The sequence below is a fragment of the Echinops telfairi genome, unplaced genomic scaffold (genome assembly GCF_000313985.2).
Source record: "Echinops telfairi isolate 266 unplaced genomic scaffold, ASM31398v2 ScPeMD7_7473;HRSCAF=8511, whole genome shotgun sequence".
Taxonomy (NCBI): Eukaryota; Metazoa; Chordata; class Mammalia; order Afrosoricida; family Tenrecidae; genus Echinops; species Echinops telfairi.
Window position 1 is genome coordinate 13458606 of NW_022111377.1, and position 14953 is coordinate 13473558.

At 37.2% G+C, this 14953-nt stretch overlaps 1 protein-coding gene across 1 annotated transcript in view; it reads left to right on the forward strand.

Annotated features, from left to right (window-relative positions):
* The window catches only part of MALRD1 (MAM and LDL receptor class A domain containing 1), an 819322-nt gene that overhangs the window by 149575 nt on the left and 654794 nt on the right, over positions 1–14953 (forward strand). The window contains 1 exon segment of the mRNA XM_013008119.2: positions 5193–5313. Within this exon segment, the coding sequence (XP_012863573.1) occupies positions 5193–5313 (121 nt within the window).

Consider the following 14953-nt stretch of genomic DNA (forward strand, 5'->3'; position numbering starts at 1 on the left):
GCTGTGCATCATCTGGTCTAACCAGGTCTGCAAGGCGAAACTGGGGTCCTGGTAGTTGGGGGGAGGAAGCGTTTAAGAACTAGAGGAAGATTGTGAGCTTCATTGTTGCTATACTGTACCCTAAGTGACTGTTATTTTAAAGAAACTGTCATACAGCAGTTTTAGTTTTATATTAAAAAGGGGCAAAAATTACAGAGATCTCCTATAGTACCCCATCTCTAGACACAATTTTCCCTATTATAAATATCTTTCTGTGATGAACTAAATGTTGTAACCAGTAAACCAATATTGGTACATTTTGTCTTGTGTATTGCGTATCAATAATATCAACACAAAGTCTGCAGTCTACATCAAAATTACTCATTGTGTTATATAGTTCTATGGGCTTTGACAAATGCTTAATGCTATGTGCCTACCACTACAATATCACACACAGTGATTTCACTGCCTTATACATTCCCTATGACCGCACTATTCTTTTCACCCTTGCACTTCCTTAGAAACTCCTGGAATATAATATATTTGGAATCATGCAGTATATACGGTCTTTTCAGATGGACTTTATTCATTTGGTATTATGTATGTTGATCCCTTCATGTCCTTCTGTGATTTAATAGCTCACTTCTTTCCTGAAAAGAATAATATTCCATGATATGGCAACACCATCGTTTCTTTATCCTGTTAAAGGTCATTTGGCTGCCTCCAAATTTTAGCTATTATAAGTAAAGGTGCTATACACCTTCCTGTGCAGCTTTTGTACATCCATAAAGTTTCAACTCATTTGGAAAACAACTACGAGGGTGATTGCTGGATCATATAATAAGACTACAAGACATGACGATTCCTGCTGTTCCACATCTTTGCCAGAATATGGTATTGTCAGTTTTTCAGATTTTAGTCATTCAAATAAAAATGGTTTCTTGTCTTTGGTATTTGATATTTGTTATTCTATAATGATATATGATATTCAGCATTTTTGTCTTCTTTGATAATTTGGATGTCTTTCTTGGTGAGGAATCTGTTCAGATCATTAGCCTCTTTAAAAACTTCTTTTACTTATGGCACTTTAAGAATTCTTTTGTATACTTGTTGTGTTAGTCTGGGTTGACTAGAGAAACAACTTCACAGACACCCATATGTGTATAAGAAAGAGCTTTATATACAAGAGTAATTCAATATTGAGAAAACAGTCCAGTCCATATCAAGTCCATAAGTCCGATATTAGCTCATATGTCCAGTACCAGTCTATAAAGTCCTCTTCAGACTCACAAAACACATGCAATGATGGCGAGTGCTGGAAGATCACAGGCCAGTGAGTAGAGAGTCTTGTGGATCCAGTGGTAGAGGAAGCTGGCAGGGGTCTCCATGTGACTCCTTCAGCTCCAGGGCTCTAGTGTAGCTCCATGTGTCTTGTCAACAAGGCTGTCTCGCAGGGAGTGAGTGTGTGTCCCACCTCCAGTGAGCTATTTATCTCCTTCATGCCTCCATATGAGGACATCAAGTTGCCACCCAATTGACAGGCTAGACACCACCCTTCATAAATTGATACCAGATTATGTAACTACCACACTTGTATTAATAAATATTTTTCTATCAGGAATATGCTCTATAAGGATTTTTTTACTTTTCATGGTTTGTCTTTTCCTTTTCTTAATAGTGCCCTTTGTGGAAGCACACATTTTATTTATTTTTTGGAGCAGACTTTTTTTTAGTTTTAATGAAGCCAGATTATAATTTTCTCATGGATTGTATTTTTGATATTATATCTAAATATTACTGTTTAAAGCCAAGCACTCTTAAGTGTTCTCCTATGTCATCCCCTGGCAATGCTTAATTTTTATGCATCACATTTATATCTGATAGCTTATGATAATTTTGTGAGAGATGTAAATTCTGTTCCTAGATTCCTTTTACCTCCTTTGATATGGGGTATGTGGATGTTTAGTTGTTTCAGCATCATTCATTGAAAAGACTTATTTCTCCTTTGAATTGTCTTTGCTCCTTTGTCAAAAAGCAATTGATTCTACTTACTTGTTTTTCTTTTTAAAAACAAGAAAACACTTAAATATTCTAGCTGAATATATTTCTGGAAGGTTTCCCTCAGATTTGATTATGTGAAAAATGTAATCATTTCATCTTTTCACAATTTACAAGGTGTTGCCAATCACAGAAGCAAAACTAATAAATTATTTTGGTCACTCAGAGGAGAGTGGGCTAAGCATAATATAAACTTAAATAAATAAAGCTCAACCAGATCCTTAAAAAGTGGAATTAAAAAGGAAAGAAATTTAAATTCCCAGATTACCTTGAAAATCTATAAGTTTCTTATCCATAGTTGAAATGCCCCTTTTAAGCAACCACTTTCTCATTTTCTGATTATTAATGTAGATGCGAGGTCCCAAAAAGAAGTCCATTTGATTATATCCTAGTATCTGTTTGCTTAAACCGCGTAATTAATGATAGGAACAGTCAGGACAGCATTGAGGTTCTGCAGAGTTGGGTCCAACTCCGTGCGGCCCTCTGTACAGCAGAAGAAAGCTCCGCCTGCTCTTTTGCCATCCTCACCACCGTTCTGATGTTTGAGCCCACTGATGCAGCTGCTGTGCCGGTCCATCGGGTAGAGGCTCTTCCTCTGTTCACTGCTCCTCTGCTTCACTGAGCATGCTCCTTCCCCACGGACTGGTCTGTCCTGACATCATGTCCAGAATACATGAGAGGAAGTCTCACCAGGCTTGCATTTAAGGAGCACTCTGGCTGTACTTCTTCCAAGACAGATTTGTTTGTTCTTTTGGTAGGTGGCTTTATTTTTAATGAGCCCAGATTATCTTTTTGTTTCTTCCATGGATTGTTTTTACAGATAGAAAATATCTATATTATATAGATAATAGAAAATATCTATATTATATAGATAAAATATCTATATCTATCTACATATATATTGTATCTATGTAAATTGAAGATGACATAACCATTTTTATTTTTAAATTTGGGTGTTGTTAATTAATGGTAGAATTATAGTCATTCACTATATGGTCCTGAATTTTATTACATGAAAGTAAGGAAACAAAACTATAGATTGGCTAGTATCACTTTTATTTGCTTTTGGAAGTTTGTGGGGGTATTTTACCTATGTTTTAGCATGAGAAACTACAAGGGTCTGATGATCCCCTTTGGGCAGGAGGAGGTCATCAGTGCTGAAAGGCCACATCTTCTGGAAGCCCTTACTCAATCCCAGGCCCTGCCCAGCTCTTTCGAAAATAAGAGCTCATGGCTTTTTGGACCACAAAGAAACATCATGAATGTGCTATTTTTCCTCCAGTACCACAGGCCTTCAAATGTGATTCTCCACCAATGTTCATTTCAACAATATGAAAAATTAACTATAGTTTAATCAAATTCAATGTTAAATGCTGCATAATAATGAATAAAAGTAGCATTCATTCAAAGTTGTTTAGAAATAAATTCCAATAATTCAATGGTGTTTTGCATAATAATATATTTCTAAATGATCATGCTTATATAAATTTTCTCAAAATCCTCCTTTAAAACCTAGTTTGCTTCTTTTCTGATTCTAGCTTGAAGCTCAAGTTCTTTAGTTAGATTCTACAGAAACTACCTCTAGCCAGAATGTAAAAGATTATTAGTATATATACCCCTCATTAAAAAGCATAAAAACTTGTAGACAAAGCAATCGGTTCTCTTGACTAATCTAACTTCTTAGTATAATCTTCATCTTGAAGTAACTTTTGGTACTAGTTTATGTTTATTTCCAATCTCTTCTGTATGATTTAATATGCATGTTTATTTCAATTTTATATCTAAAAACCTCAATTATTCTGTTTTTAGCCAACTAATATTGTAGGTTTTTCTGTGATCTATTCATTGACTTACTAAAATATGTATGTTGAAGTTTTTCTTTTATTAGTATATAAAAACAAATATTATTTTAAAATTCTAGCACAATAGTCCATAGGCTACATTCATACTTATTGATTGATAAATATTAAAGCAGTTCCACTAACATTTATGGATTGATAACAATTATTGATTGATAAATTTATTGATTGATAAATATGTAAGTGGTTCCAGTCATTTACTTTTATTACTCGCTTTGATATCCATATTCGTTCAGAGTAAATACTGCAAGGTGGGCTTAAATTTGTAGTCTATTTAATCTTGTCTTAAGTTGTTCTTTAATGCGGCTGCATCAATTCACACAATTGTTCTTTCCATCTGTTTTCCATACTCTAAATCCCATACTCTTAATCACACCCAGCTACAATTCTTTTCATGTAGCACCCCCCTTTCATATCTGTGCATTTGCTTAGATTGTTACCTCCATTTCACAAAGTATCTCAATCTTAGGTAATAGCTATAAACGGGAAGTATTTTTAAAACCCTCCTTATATTGTATATATTCCTTTTCTATAGAACTTACTGTGTGCCTGGGTTGCTAACATATCTTACAGACTAAATTATAAAGTCCTGGATGTTTGAGAGCTTTCCTAATCAAATGGAGCCAGCTACCTAGAATCTGGGTCATGGATTGGGTTGGTCCTGTTCTCTGCCCTAAATTAACTAATTTCGCACCTTCTTTCTGCTATCTTATGAAATACCAACAGAATACTGTGAGTCATTAACAAGAAAGAAAGTAAAGGATATCAGTCATCAGCCATAGTCTTAGAATGAATTAAAGCTACAGAGATGCCTCAGAAGGCTTTGGGTTTGCATGTTTTTAACCCCTGAGTGTGGTTATTGATGGTGGGCTTTACCTTGTTACGTATCTTTCTGTTCATGTATGCATAATACATGTCAATATCTAAATATTCTGATGTAGAAATGAGTTGTTGCTGCCAGCAGACCAACTCCAAATGAATTCATATCTCAATTAAGTTGAGTTATAAAGCACACAGATGATTACCCCAAAGAGCTCATTTTAAATGCATAGGATGTTTAATGGCTCCATTGGGAAGGCAGCCCTTCAGTGGGGATGAATGTTATAATGTTTCATTGAAACAAGGTTATCTAACATTGCAAGGCTCTGAAAGTTGCCGTCAACGCCATATAAATTTGTCCATTTAAAATCTGAATATCCTTGTCAAAATAATTTTCAATAGATAGGGAGATAAGATGGATGCAAATGAACTTCTTTTATGGAAATTGGAAACAATTTTATCTTTTTGTAACTCTAGTTAATTTTAGAAGCCACGGTCTTATCATCAAATGCTACAGTTGCTGTAGATGACATCAGTGTTTCCCAGGAATGTGGACGTTCACATAAGTCACTTCCAGGTACCAGCACACAACCTAAAGGTAAGGTATTTCTATGACTGGAATTTTAAACATCACAATGAATAGTTCTTGATAAGGAAACATATATATATATATACTAGAATGCCTTTATATTACAACTCATTCATGTCAATTCTATAATCTGGATCTTGTCGTATATCCATGAAACCTAAAAAAGTAAAAATATTAGATATCAAGGTCTATAACTGAGACCTCTCCCCCCAGTAACATGGAGGAGATTCTTTAAAAACCCAGCAGCCTCGTTTAGGAGAAAAGATAGAAAGAGGAGACCGTCTGCTCATTTGCTCCGAAACCAAGTTGGATTCCAGGTATTAGTAGTGGAGTTGGTTGACACAACATTTTGCACTTGTGTTGTAAGAGTTGATGTTTCAATCCCAGCTGGTGACACTGCATAAGAAAGACTTGGCAATCTACCCCCACACCCTACAAGGTTCTTTTACAGCTCTGGGTGCAATGAGCTGGACTTCAGTTGTCAACAATAGGAAGCTTGCATGAAAGACTTTGAAGAATTCATTGACTTCCTCATGGCTCTACCACTCCTGGATGTCCTTAGAGCAGTAGTCTTTTTTTTTTCTTTTTTTTATTTTGAAGAAAGACTTTCTTTTGAAGCACAGAGCACATTATGACAACACATGGGATGTGATGAACATAGCAAATATGTTCTGGCCTTTTCTGAAGCTCTCATCTTCAGCATCCATGTATTCAAATGAGTGTTCATGAAACTATCATGTATTCTATGTATTTTTTGGAAGAGAAAGAAAATGTTTTCTTACCTTTATCTCTTCATTTTAAGTTGGATTTGTGTCCCGTGAAGATGCAGACAGTATTCCATCTAGCAAGGTCTGTGATTTCATACCCGGCTCCCCTAACGGAACAAGAGAAGCCCACTGTGGTGAGTGAAAGTTGGTGACTTCTCCCATGAAGACTTATGTGTATATGTTTACTGGCTTATAATGTAAAGAGTAAAGTCATATAAGACTCAATGGAGTGTTGCTTGCTTAATAAATACTATCAAACTTGAGAACTCTGCACAACTGAAAGGACTTGCAATTTAAAGGAAACCAGATTAACTTTGTACCTGTGGTCGGTAGAAGAAGGCAACATTTTAATTTTCAGTTTTGTTCTTTTGGAATTTAATTAGACATAACTGCAAGTTGTATGCTAAAGATGAGAACAAGAATTTATTATTTTTTTGAATAATTTAATGGGGGCTCGTACAACTCTTATCACAATCCATCCATCCATCCATTGTGTCAAGCACCTTTGTACATTTGTTGCCATCATCATTCTCAAAACATTGGCTTTCTGCTTGAGCCCTTGGTATCAGCTCCTCATTTCCACCCTCTCACTCCCCACTCCCTACGTCACAAACCCTTGATAGTTTATAAATTATTATTTTTTCATGTCTTGCACTGTCTGATGTTTCCTTTCACCCACCCAAGAATTTATTATTTTTATGCGCTGGTGTTTTTGATTGCACAAGATGACTCTGTTGCTACTCTGAACAATTGGTGTTTGACTACCAGGTCTGGCAGAGGGCTCTATACAATGTTATGGTGTTCTCCTTTCACAACATGGCGTATCAATACGTGGTCATAAACTTATGTAGTCAGTCCTGGGGATAGAGTGGCTACATAGTTTTAGCTGTGATTCACAAGATTATAGATCACAGCTAATTAGATTTATTCTATAATCTTTGAAATTCTCCTCTTAGTATCCCCTTTTGAAATGGAAATACTTACTTTCCAAAATATACATACGGACTGTTATCTATATTATTTCAAAGTTATCTTAGTATTCCTGGGAAGTTCATAAAGGAAAAGGAAGGAAGTGGTGTCCATGGATAAAGCTTTGCAAAATACCTAATTAAATGGGCTCATGAATGTAACGAAGAAAGGCAAGCAAGAAAGGAGCATCATGTTTTCTTGAAAAAATGAAAAAGAAAGCCATACTGGTTTCCCGTCCAGGCAATGGAGGGGCAGGGAATGGCGCACCAAGCAAGAAGACTGTCAGCAAACTATGTAAGGCTGGAACATGAATGATGAAAACAATCGGGCCATGCCGAATGATGGTAAATTTGCAAAATAATTTCCAAAACCATTCATTGAATGAAAGCCTGTTCTATTCCAAGGGCTTCGGTAAAGAGTGAAATGAGATCTTTCCCCTCAATACGTTCTATCTATAGATACGATATACTTTTATTTAGTAGTCATGTATTATGATTAAAGGAAGACCCGAGGTGTCAGTACAGTGCAATTGGGACTCTATGGAGCCAGAGAAGGTGTTCCTTTACTCCAAGGTAGTTCTGCAGGAGCCCGGTGGTGTCCTGTGTTAGGCATTGGGTGTTAAGCACCAGGTAAGTAACTTGAACCCACCAGGTGCTCTGTTGGAGAAAGATGCTCCTGGAAAGATTTAGAGCCTCAAAGTCTTGAACAGCTAGTTAGGATTGCTGTGAACTGGTATTGACTCAATGATAGTAGGTGTGGTTCATTTGGTTTAAAAAGCAGTTAGCTATAACAACAGATCAAAGAGAACAAATATGAATGAAATGGCAAGGACGGAGAACAGCTGCGCTGACTGTTAAAGAGGACACACCAGGGAACACATGTGGTGGATCCTGCTCTGTCCCACACCCTAGTGCTGAGATACTGACCTTACTGGAGAGGGGTGCTTATGACCCTTTGGATGGTGGGTAAATCCATTAGGCTGCCACGAGGAGTGTTTATCAATAGCCAGCAGACCATGACTGATGAAAATGTCATCCCCTGGGGCTCCTGCAAAAGTGCCTGCCCGGTGGCGGCAGAAAATGGGTCCTCCTCACTTGCAGCTATGCCAGAGGGATCATTGATAAATTCAGGTTTAGCATCTGGGTCCACAGAAAATATTTCCGTCCTTGGCTATGCTTTGCAGTGTCTCTCCTATGCTCACTACTGACAGTGGCTAACCCTGTACCAGCTATCCAAAGGAGAAATATGTACGTGCTTCAGTTCCAATTTCTCAATATTGAATATTCAGGGTAGATTTGGAAATTTCAGGGTAGATTTGAAGCTGTGACACATCACGTTTATAATTGACACATTTGCCTGATGTGATGTGAATGGACAGCAATTGATGGAACCGCATTTTAAACCCAGTCAGGCTGCTTCAGCAGCCACATTTTTAAGCGCACATTATATAGCTTTTCTATAATTTCACGATCATCATTAAATCGCTAATTATATTTGTTAGAAACTACAGTTACCTACATGATCAAAAGGAATAGGAATAGGAAGTTTGAAGCCAAAGATGAAGAAAAGTTTATTTTGGGAGGCGAGTTAACATTACTAAGCCATTAGGATTTCAGATAGTAAATTAATAAACCTGTCTAGAAGGTTAAAAGACTAATGCTATATCAAAATTATAAATGCTTCATATTTTTCCTTCAGTAATTATTTCTCTAATCACAGTATATTTCATAAATCTGAAGGTCTTGAATTACTTTCGATTCTCATACTGTGTTTCAGGGATTTAAAAGATATTTAACAGAAATGGAAAACAGGTGACTGATGACTATTTGGACAATGAACACAGAGAATAATGAACTTAGATTTTTTTTAAATTAGCAACTGTCTTCCAGATCTTTATTTTCATTTTTTTACCTGATTTTCTTCCTTTGTGGCACAGCAGATTTTATACTGTGGGCTTATTTGTGAATACAAATGATCACTTTTCATCTCACTATTTTAAATTCTTGCATTAAAGATTTGAGTACTGAGCTGAGATGAGGTAAAGATATGCTGAAGAATTAAGAGGAGTCTGAGTCTTTAGAACAAATGGGAGAAGGAACTAAGTGGATATCAGGTTGAGTCTAGCCCTGAATTAACTACCATATCAGTTTTCCCAGAGAAGTTAATTGCTAGAAATGTACAGGGCTTTTCTCTAAGTAGAAAAAAACAACAACACCCTTAGGGTTTTTATTAATGAATTAATTCCTCCCATGAAGAAGTATCAGGATATGGTTTTCTACTCCCATATAGAGTTATAGTTCCCAAACCCACAGGCGTAGTTCCACCATGTCCTATAGAGTTGCTATGAGTCTGATAGCATGACTTTCACTTTTCACTGTCAAGAGGATATTAATAGATTCCTATGTTCACGATCAAGGATATGCTATTCACAAATTCCAGATCTGTTTTCATTGCATGAACAAAACTACAAATTGAGTGGGCTTGGCATCCACGCTCTTCTCACCGCACAAGAAGGAGAGAGAATAATTGTCATCAGCGTCAAGCCAAGGCTGATTCCTTTGAGGTAAAAGATGCTACTAGCCTCCCTTGTTTTTTACCAGCTCTGACCAGCCATCTCTGTCACCGGCTTGATAATGTATGGGTAATGGATATTTTGTAATGGCTATGCATAACTCACAGACCGTACTGTACTCACAACTGTGGGGCTTCCGAAGAAGGTAAATGTTGCAGCTCTTCCCATCAGTTCAGCCTCTTTCCAGTCATACCCACGGGCACCTCTCTGGCTTTGCAGCCTCTTAGCCTTGTGACTCTGGCTCCCACCCTGCTTGGCTAACTGTCACTACACTATTATTAAATCAGTTTTGCTGACTCAATGTGGTCCCAAGGTGCTCAGTTCTATGAGTCAGCCAATTAGCTCCCCTTCCATTTAGCCTCCCAGCCTCCATTAATTAATGCACCAGTGTGAATCTTGCCTGGAAGTACTCCGCTTTCTCAGTCCGTAGACTAGGCAGCCCACCACTCTGGTTATGCGACTTTTGCTGTTTCCACTTCCATGCCACTGCTCCTTGCCATCTGTCACCAGCTCTTATCTCACATCTCTTTGTCTCCTGGATTGAAGAGGTTCAGTGCATGGATCTTGGGTACAAAAGATGCACTGCACTGTAAACTTTTCTTTCTTCCTTTTTTGCTTTTGCTGTTTCAATATTTATTTCAGTATAAATTCTTGGCTGATTTTCTTAATTTAATATACCCAAGAATCAATAAATACAATTTTAGTACCAAGTAGATGCCATTATTTTTAATAACTTTGTTACTCAATCTTTTTTTTAAATCATTTTATTGGTGGCTCATACAACTCTTATCACAATTCATACATCCATTCATTGTGCCAAGCACATTTGTACAGATGTTGCCATCATCATTTTCAAAACATTTTCTTTCTACTTGAGCCCTTGGCACCAGCTCATTCCCCTGCCCTCCCTCATGAACCCTTGATAATTTATATACTATGATTTTTTTCATGTCTTATACTGACCGCTATCTCCCTTCATCCACTCTTCTACTGCTCATCCTCCTGGGAGGGGGTCACATGTTGATCATTATGATCACTTTCCCCTTTCTCCTCCCACCTTGTCCTTCCCCTCCTGGTCTCACTACTTTCATTATTGGCCCTGAGAGGTTTATCTGTCCTGTAATTACTGTGTTTCGAACTCTTATCCATATCAGTGTACATGCTCTGGTCTAGCCAGACTTGTAAGGTAGAATTGGGGTCATGATAGTGGGGGGTAGGAAGCATTAAAGAACTAGAGGAAAGTTGTATGTTTCATCGTTGCTACACTACACCCTGACGGGCTTGTCTCTTCCTTGTGACCCTTCTGTGAGGGATGTCCAATTGTCTACAGATGGGCTTTGGGTCTCCACTCTGCCATCCCCGTCATTCACATCAATATGATTTTTTGTTCTGGGTCTTTGATGCCTGGTACCTGATCCCATCAACACCTCATGATCACAGGCTGCTTTGCTTCTTCCGTGTGGAGTTTGTTGCTTCTCAGCTAGATGGCTGCTTGTTTATCTTCAAGCCTTTAAGACTCCAGATGCTATATCTTTAGACAGCCAGGCACCATCAGGTTTCTTTACCATTTTTGCTTATGCACCCATTTGACCTCAACGAACAGGCAAGGAAGATGAACATCACAGAATGCTGGGATAGTAGAACAAAGTGTTCTTGCATTGAGGGATTACTTGAGTGGAGGCCCAATGCCCATCTTTTACCTTAATGCTTAACATATAAATATATGTAGATATATATATTTCGCTATTGTTATATATAAATATATTAACATATGTATATGCCTGTATTTAGACCTTTATAAATGCCTCCTAGTTCTTTCCTCTATTTCCTTTTACTTTCTTCTTGTCCCACTATCAGTTTTGACCTTCATTCGGCTTTCAGTAATTCCTCTCACTTACATTGATCAAAGCCCACCAGACAGCCTACACCCTTCTTGCCATTGATTTAGATCACTTGTTGTTCCCTTGTCCCTGGGTTTATATGCATCTCTCTTCCTTTCCCCTGCCTCCCCCTTTCCCATGTCTCCCCAGAACCATTGGTCCAATTGTTTTCTCCTTTGGATTGTTTACCCTGCCTATCTTATCTATATAGACATGCAAAAACAATAATAAGCACAAAAACAAAACAAAACAACAACAAACAAAAAACCCACACCAACAACAAAAAAGGAAAGCCTATAAATAGTTCAAGGTCTGTTTGCTGACCTTTAGGAGTGGTTTTCAGTTGAGACTGATAGGGTGCCACACCCTGGTCCCAAAGTCTATTTTTGGTATTCCCCGGGGGACTTCATTGCTTTACTACTCCCCTTGCTGCTCTGATGCATGCCCTTAGTGTTTCACCCCAGTGTGGGGTCAGAACAGGCACAATTCCCACACTGTGTCTCCAGTGTTGTTCCCTTTAGCTCAATGGGTCAGTGAGGGATCTTGTGTCTCCTGGTGGGTCAGCCCTATGGTCTTGTCTGTGCATTGGCTGCTCTGAGCCAGAATATCATCCTTGGGGCTTGGTGGGCCGGGATGTCCCACTGTCTCTTTCTCTCTCTTTCCCTCTTAGTTTTCTCCCATGTGCTCTGATCCGCAGTGCCCCTTCCCCAAGCTGTAGCTTTGGTGCTGTCTTCTGTAGAGCATTCTTCTGGGAGTGGGGGGTCGTGGTAGTGGTGTTCACATAGCTGGGATTCTTTATGGCAGTGAAACCTCCCTTTCTGCCTCTGCCATTGCTCATTAAAGGCTAGTGGGTGTCAAAACTAACCAATTCCTCCACTTATTATTATCCATATATCTTATTAGCATGGCTCCACCCCACAAGGGTGTTACATATCTTTTTTTTTTAATATTATCAATCCAATCCTGTTGATGTACTACAAGCACCTCACATTTGCTCAGGGGCTTTGGTGGAGTTGTGTGTTGGACTGCTACCCAGAAGTTCAACCTGCCAGCCCCCGTGCAGGAGAAAGATGAGCCTTTGTGCTCTTGTAAAGTATCACAGTCTCAGAAACCCACAGGGGCAGTTCTGCTCTGTCCTGTAAAGGTCGCTGAGAGTACCCTAATTGACGTGATGGCAGTGGGTATTGAGGTGAAACTCGGTCTTTGCATGGGAGTTACACATATCTGAGCTAGAAGATCCTAGTCAAGTAATTCACTCCACCACAAGGACATAAAGAAATTGTTTTGCTCTAATATACATGTGTGTAGGGAAGAAAACAAAAATTTACTAAACAATACTAAGTTATAAAGATATTTTAATATCTCCAAAGCTTTTCTGAGTCCTATAACTTTTCAGTCTAAAAACTGCTTGGTCCAAAATGCATGCAGTTAAACAAAATGTCTAAACAATTTCCTATTTTCTACTTTTCCATTTCCCCATGAGAAAAGTAACACTCATTCTCTACTTAATATTTGAATTCAATAAGGTCTGAGCTGAGACACATTAAGCAGTACAAGACAGAAAGAGTAACTTATTATTTTTCTGATTTATTTATTTAAATTTAAATATTAGCTGTACATTTCTCTCATACTATTATATCTGTTAAATTTAGAAATATATGCATGGAATACTCACATTTCCAAAGCTAAGCTGTAGAATAGTGCCTGAGTGATTTTTATGGATTGGTAATTTGGAATTAATTACCCAATAACACTAATTGTTTAATTCCGCATTGATGTACTGAATTCTATTTTATCCTACAAAAGCACTGGGAAAATGTGCATGTGCCAGGCCTGTTTCTTCTGCTCTATAGTTATTATGAGTATCTGTGTGTCTGTGTGAAAGAGAGATGCCTTCTAATCAGATCTATGCTTTATTTTGTTGTTTTCCTCATTTTCCTTAAAACGGTTTCTCAAAACTTTTTTTTTTTTGGGTGAGATTGGAACTATTTAAACTTCACTTTAAAATTAAAGGGTTTTTAATAATGTACTCCTTCATAACCACAAAATACTTTTAATTGTAATAAAAGATGGGGGAATAAGCTACAGTTTTCTGTTTTCTATTCTACAGAGTGGAATACCAGAAAAAAATGACTTAAAATAAACCTAATTTTGCTATTACTTTACAAACATTTTCCTTTTTTTATTAAAGACCTATTGATCAGTAAATGTACATGCTGTATGGATATTTTTATAGTACACTTATTGTAATTGTCTTTTCATTATCCTAACATTTAAAATATAGATGCCTTTTGTCAGTTTTTAAAATGTGCCTAGCCAGAGATAATAGTAAAACACCCCAATGTGACACTGAAGGGCCATCATTTCTGTGATATAAAACCAAAGAATGAATAAATCTCATGAATTCCCAGATACAGAAACCATTTGGCCACTGTGGCAAGTTTTTTCTTTAGACTCATGGCTAAAGGGATATTGAAATCTGGCAAATTACCCATGACACTTTGTTCAGTTTTTACTGAGATAATTTTGTTGTTAAGTTAGGAAAAATCAGGTTAGGGGAAAAGTAGCGGTTTTACTTTCTTTCTTGTAAATTCTACGGAGAAAAATCTGAGCATTTTAATAAAGAAATTCCATTTCTATGATTATTTTAGCTTAAATTTTAATAACATATTATTAACTATGGAGAGAGTGAATTTTCTCCATTATTACTTTAAGCTTACTGAAAATTTCATTTTGTTTTTTTATTTTTTAATTTTGTGAAGTTTATTTTCTAATTCACTACTTTTGGTTTCTAGGAATATTTATTTGTGATGTATTATATCTTAATGAATATTAATTATGGATGAAGACTAGAGTTCAACTACTTGAACCTCATCATAACTTCAAACAGATAACCAATTCAAGACATAGATCGTGAAAATCCAAGAAATATAGTAGTAGAGAACATTCTTTAATTAGGAAATACAATATTAATGCATTTGATGTGTGCAGTAACCTCTGTTTAATCAAGTACAGTACTAAGGAGCCTATGCCAACATACTTGAATACTCAGTTAACCTTCATTCTCCTTCATGCAACTTTTAGGAGGGTCATGAAACCTAAACCCATTAAAAGAATCATTATTGTCAAGTCGCTTCCAACTCAGAGCGGCCCGATAAGACAGAGAATAACAGCCACAGCTGTACTCTCTGTGGAAGTAGACTACCACATCTTTCTCCACTGTTTGAACCACTGGCTTTCGGTTAGCTGCTAAGCACTGTCTGACTGTTCCAACTGGGCTCATAGTAGGGAAGCTTAAAAGAAATTAAGAGGATCAATTTGGTAGGACTCTAATGAGTAGTATTATAGAATTTAAAATCTATTTCTCAAACATGTCCTATGATCACAAGTTTAGATTTTATACAAGCTACAATTAAAAACACATCCAAGTTGTTGTTGTTAGGGGCCATAAAGTTGGTTTC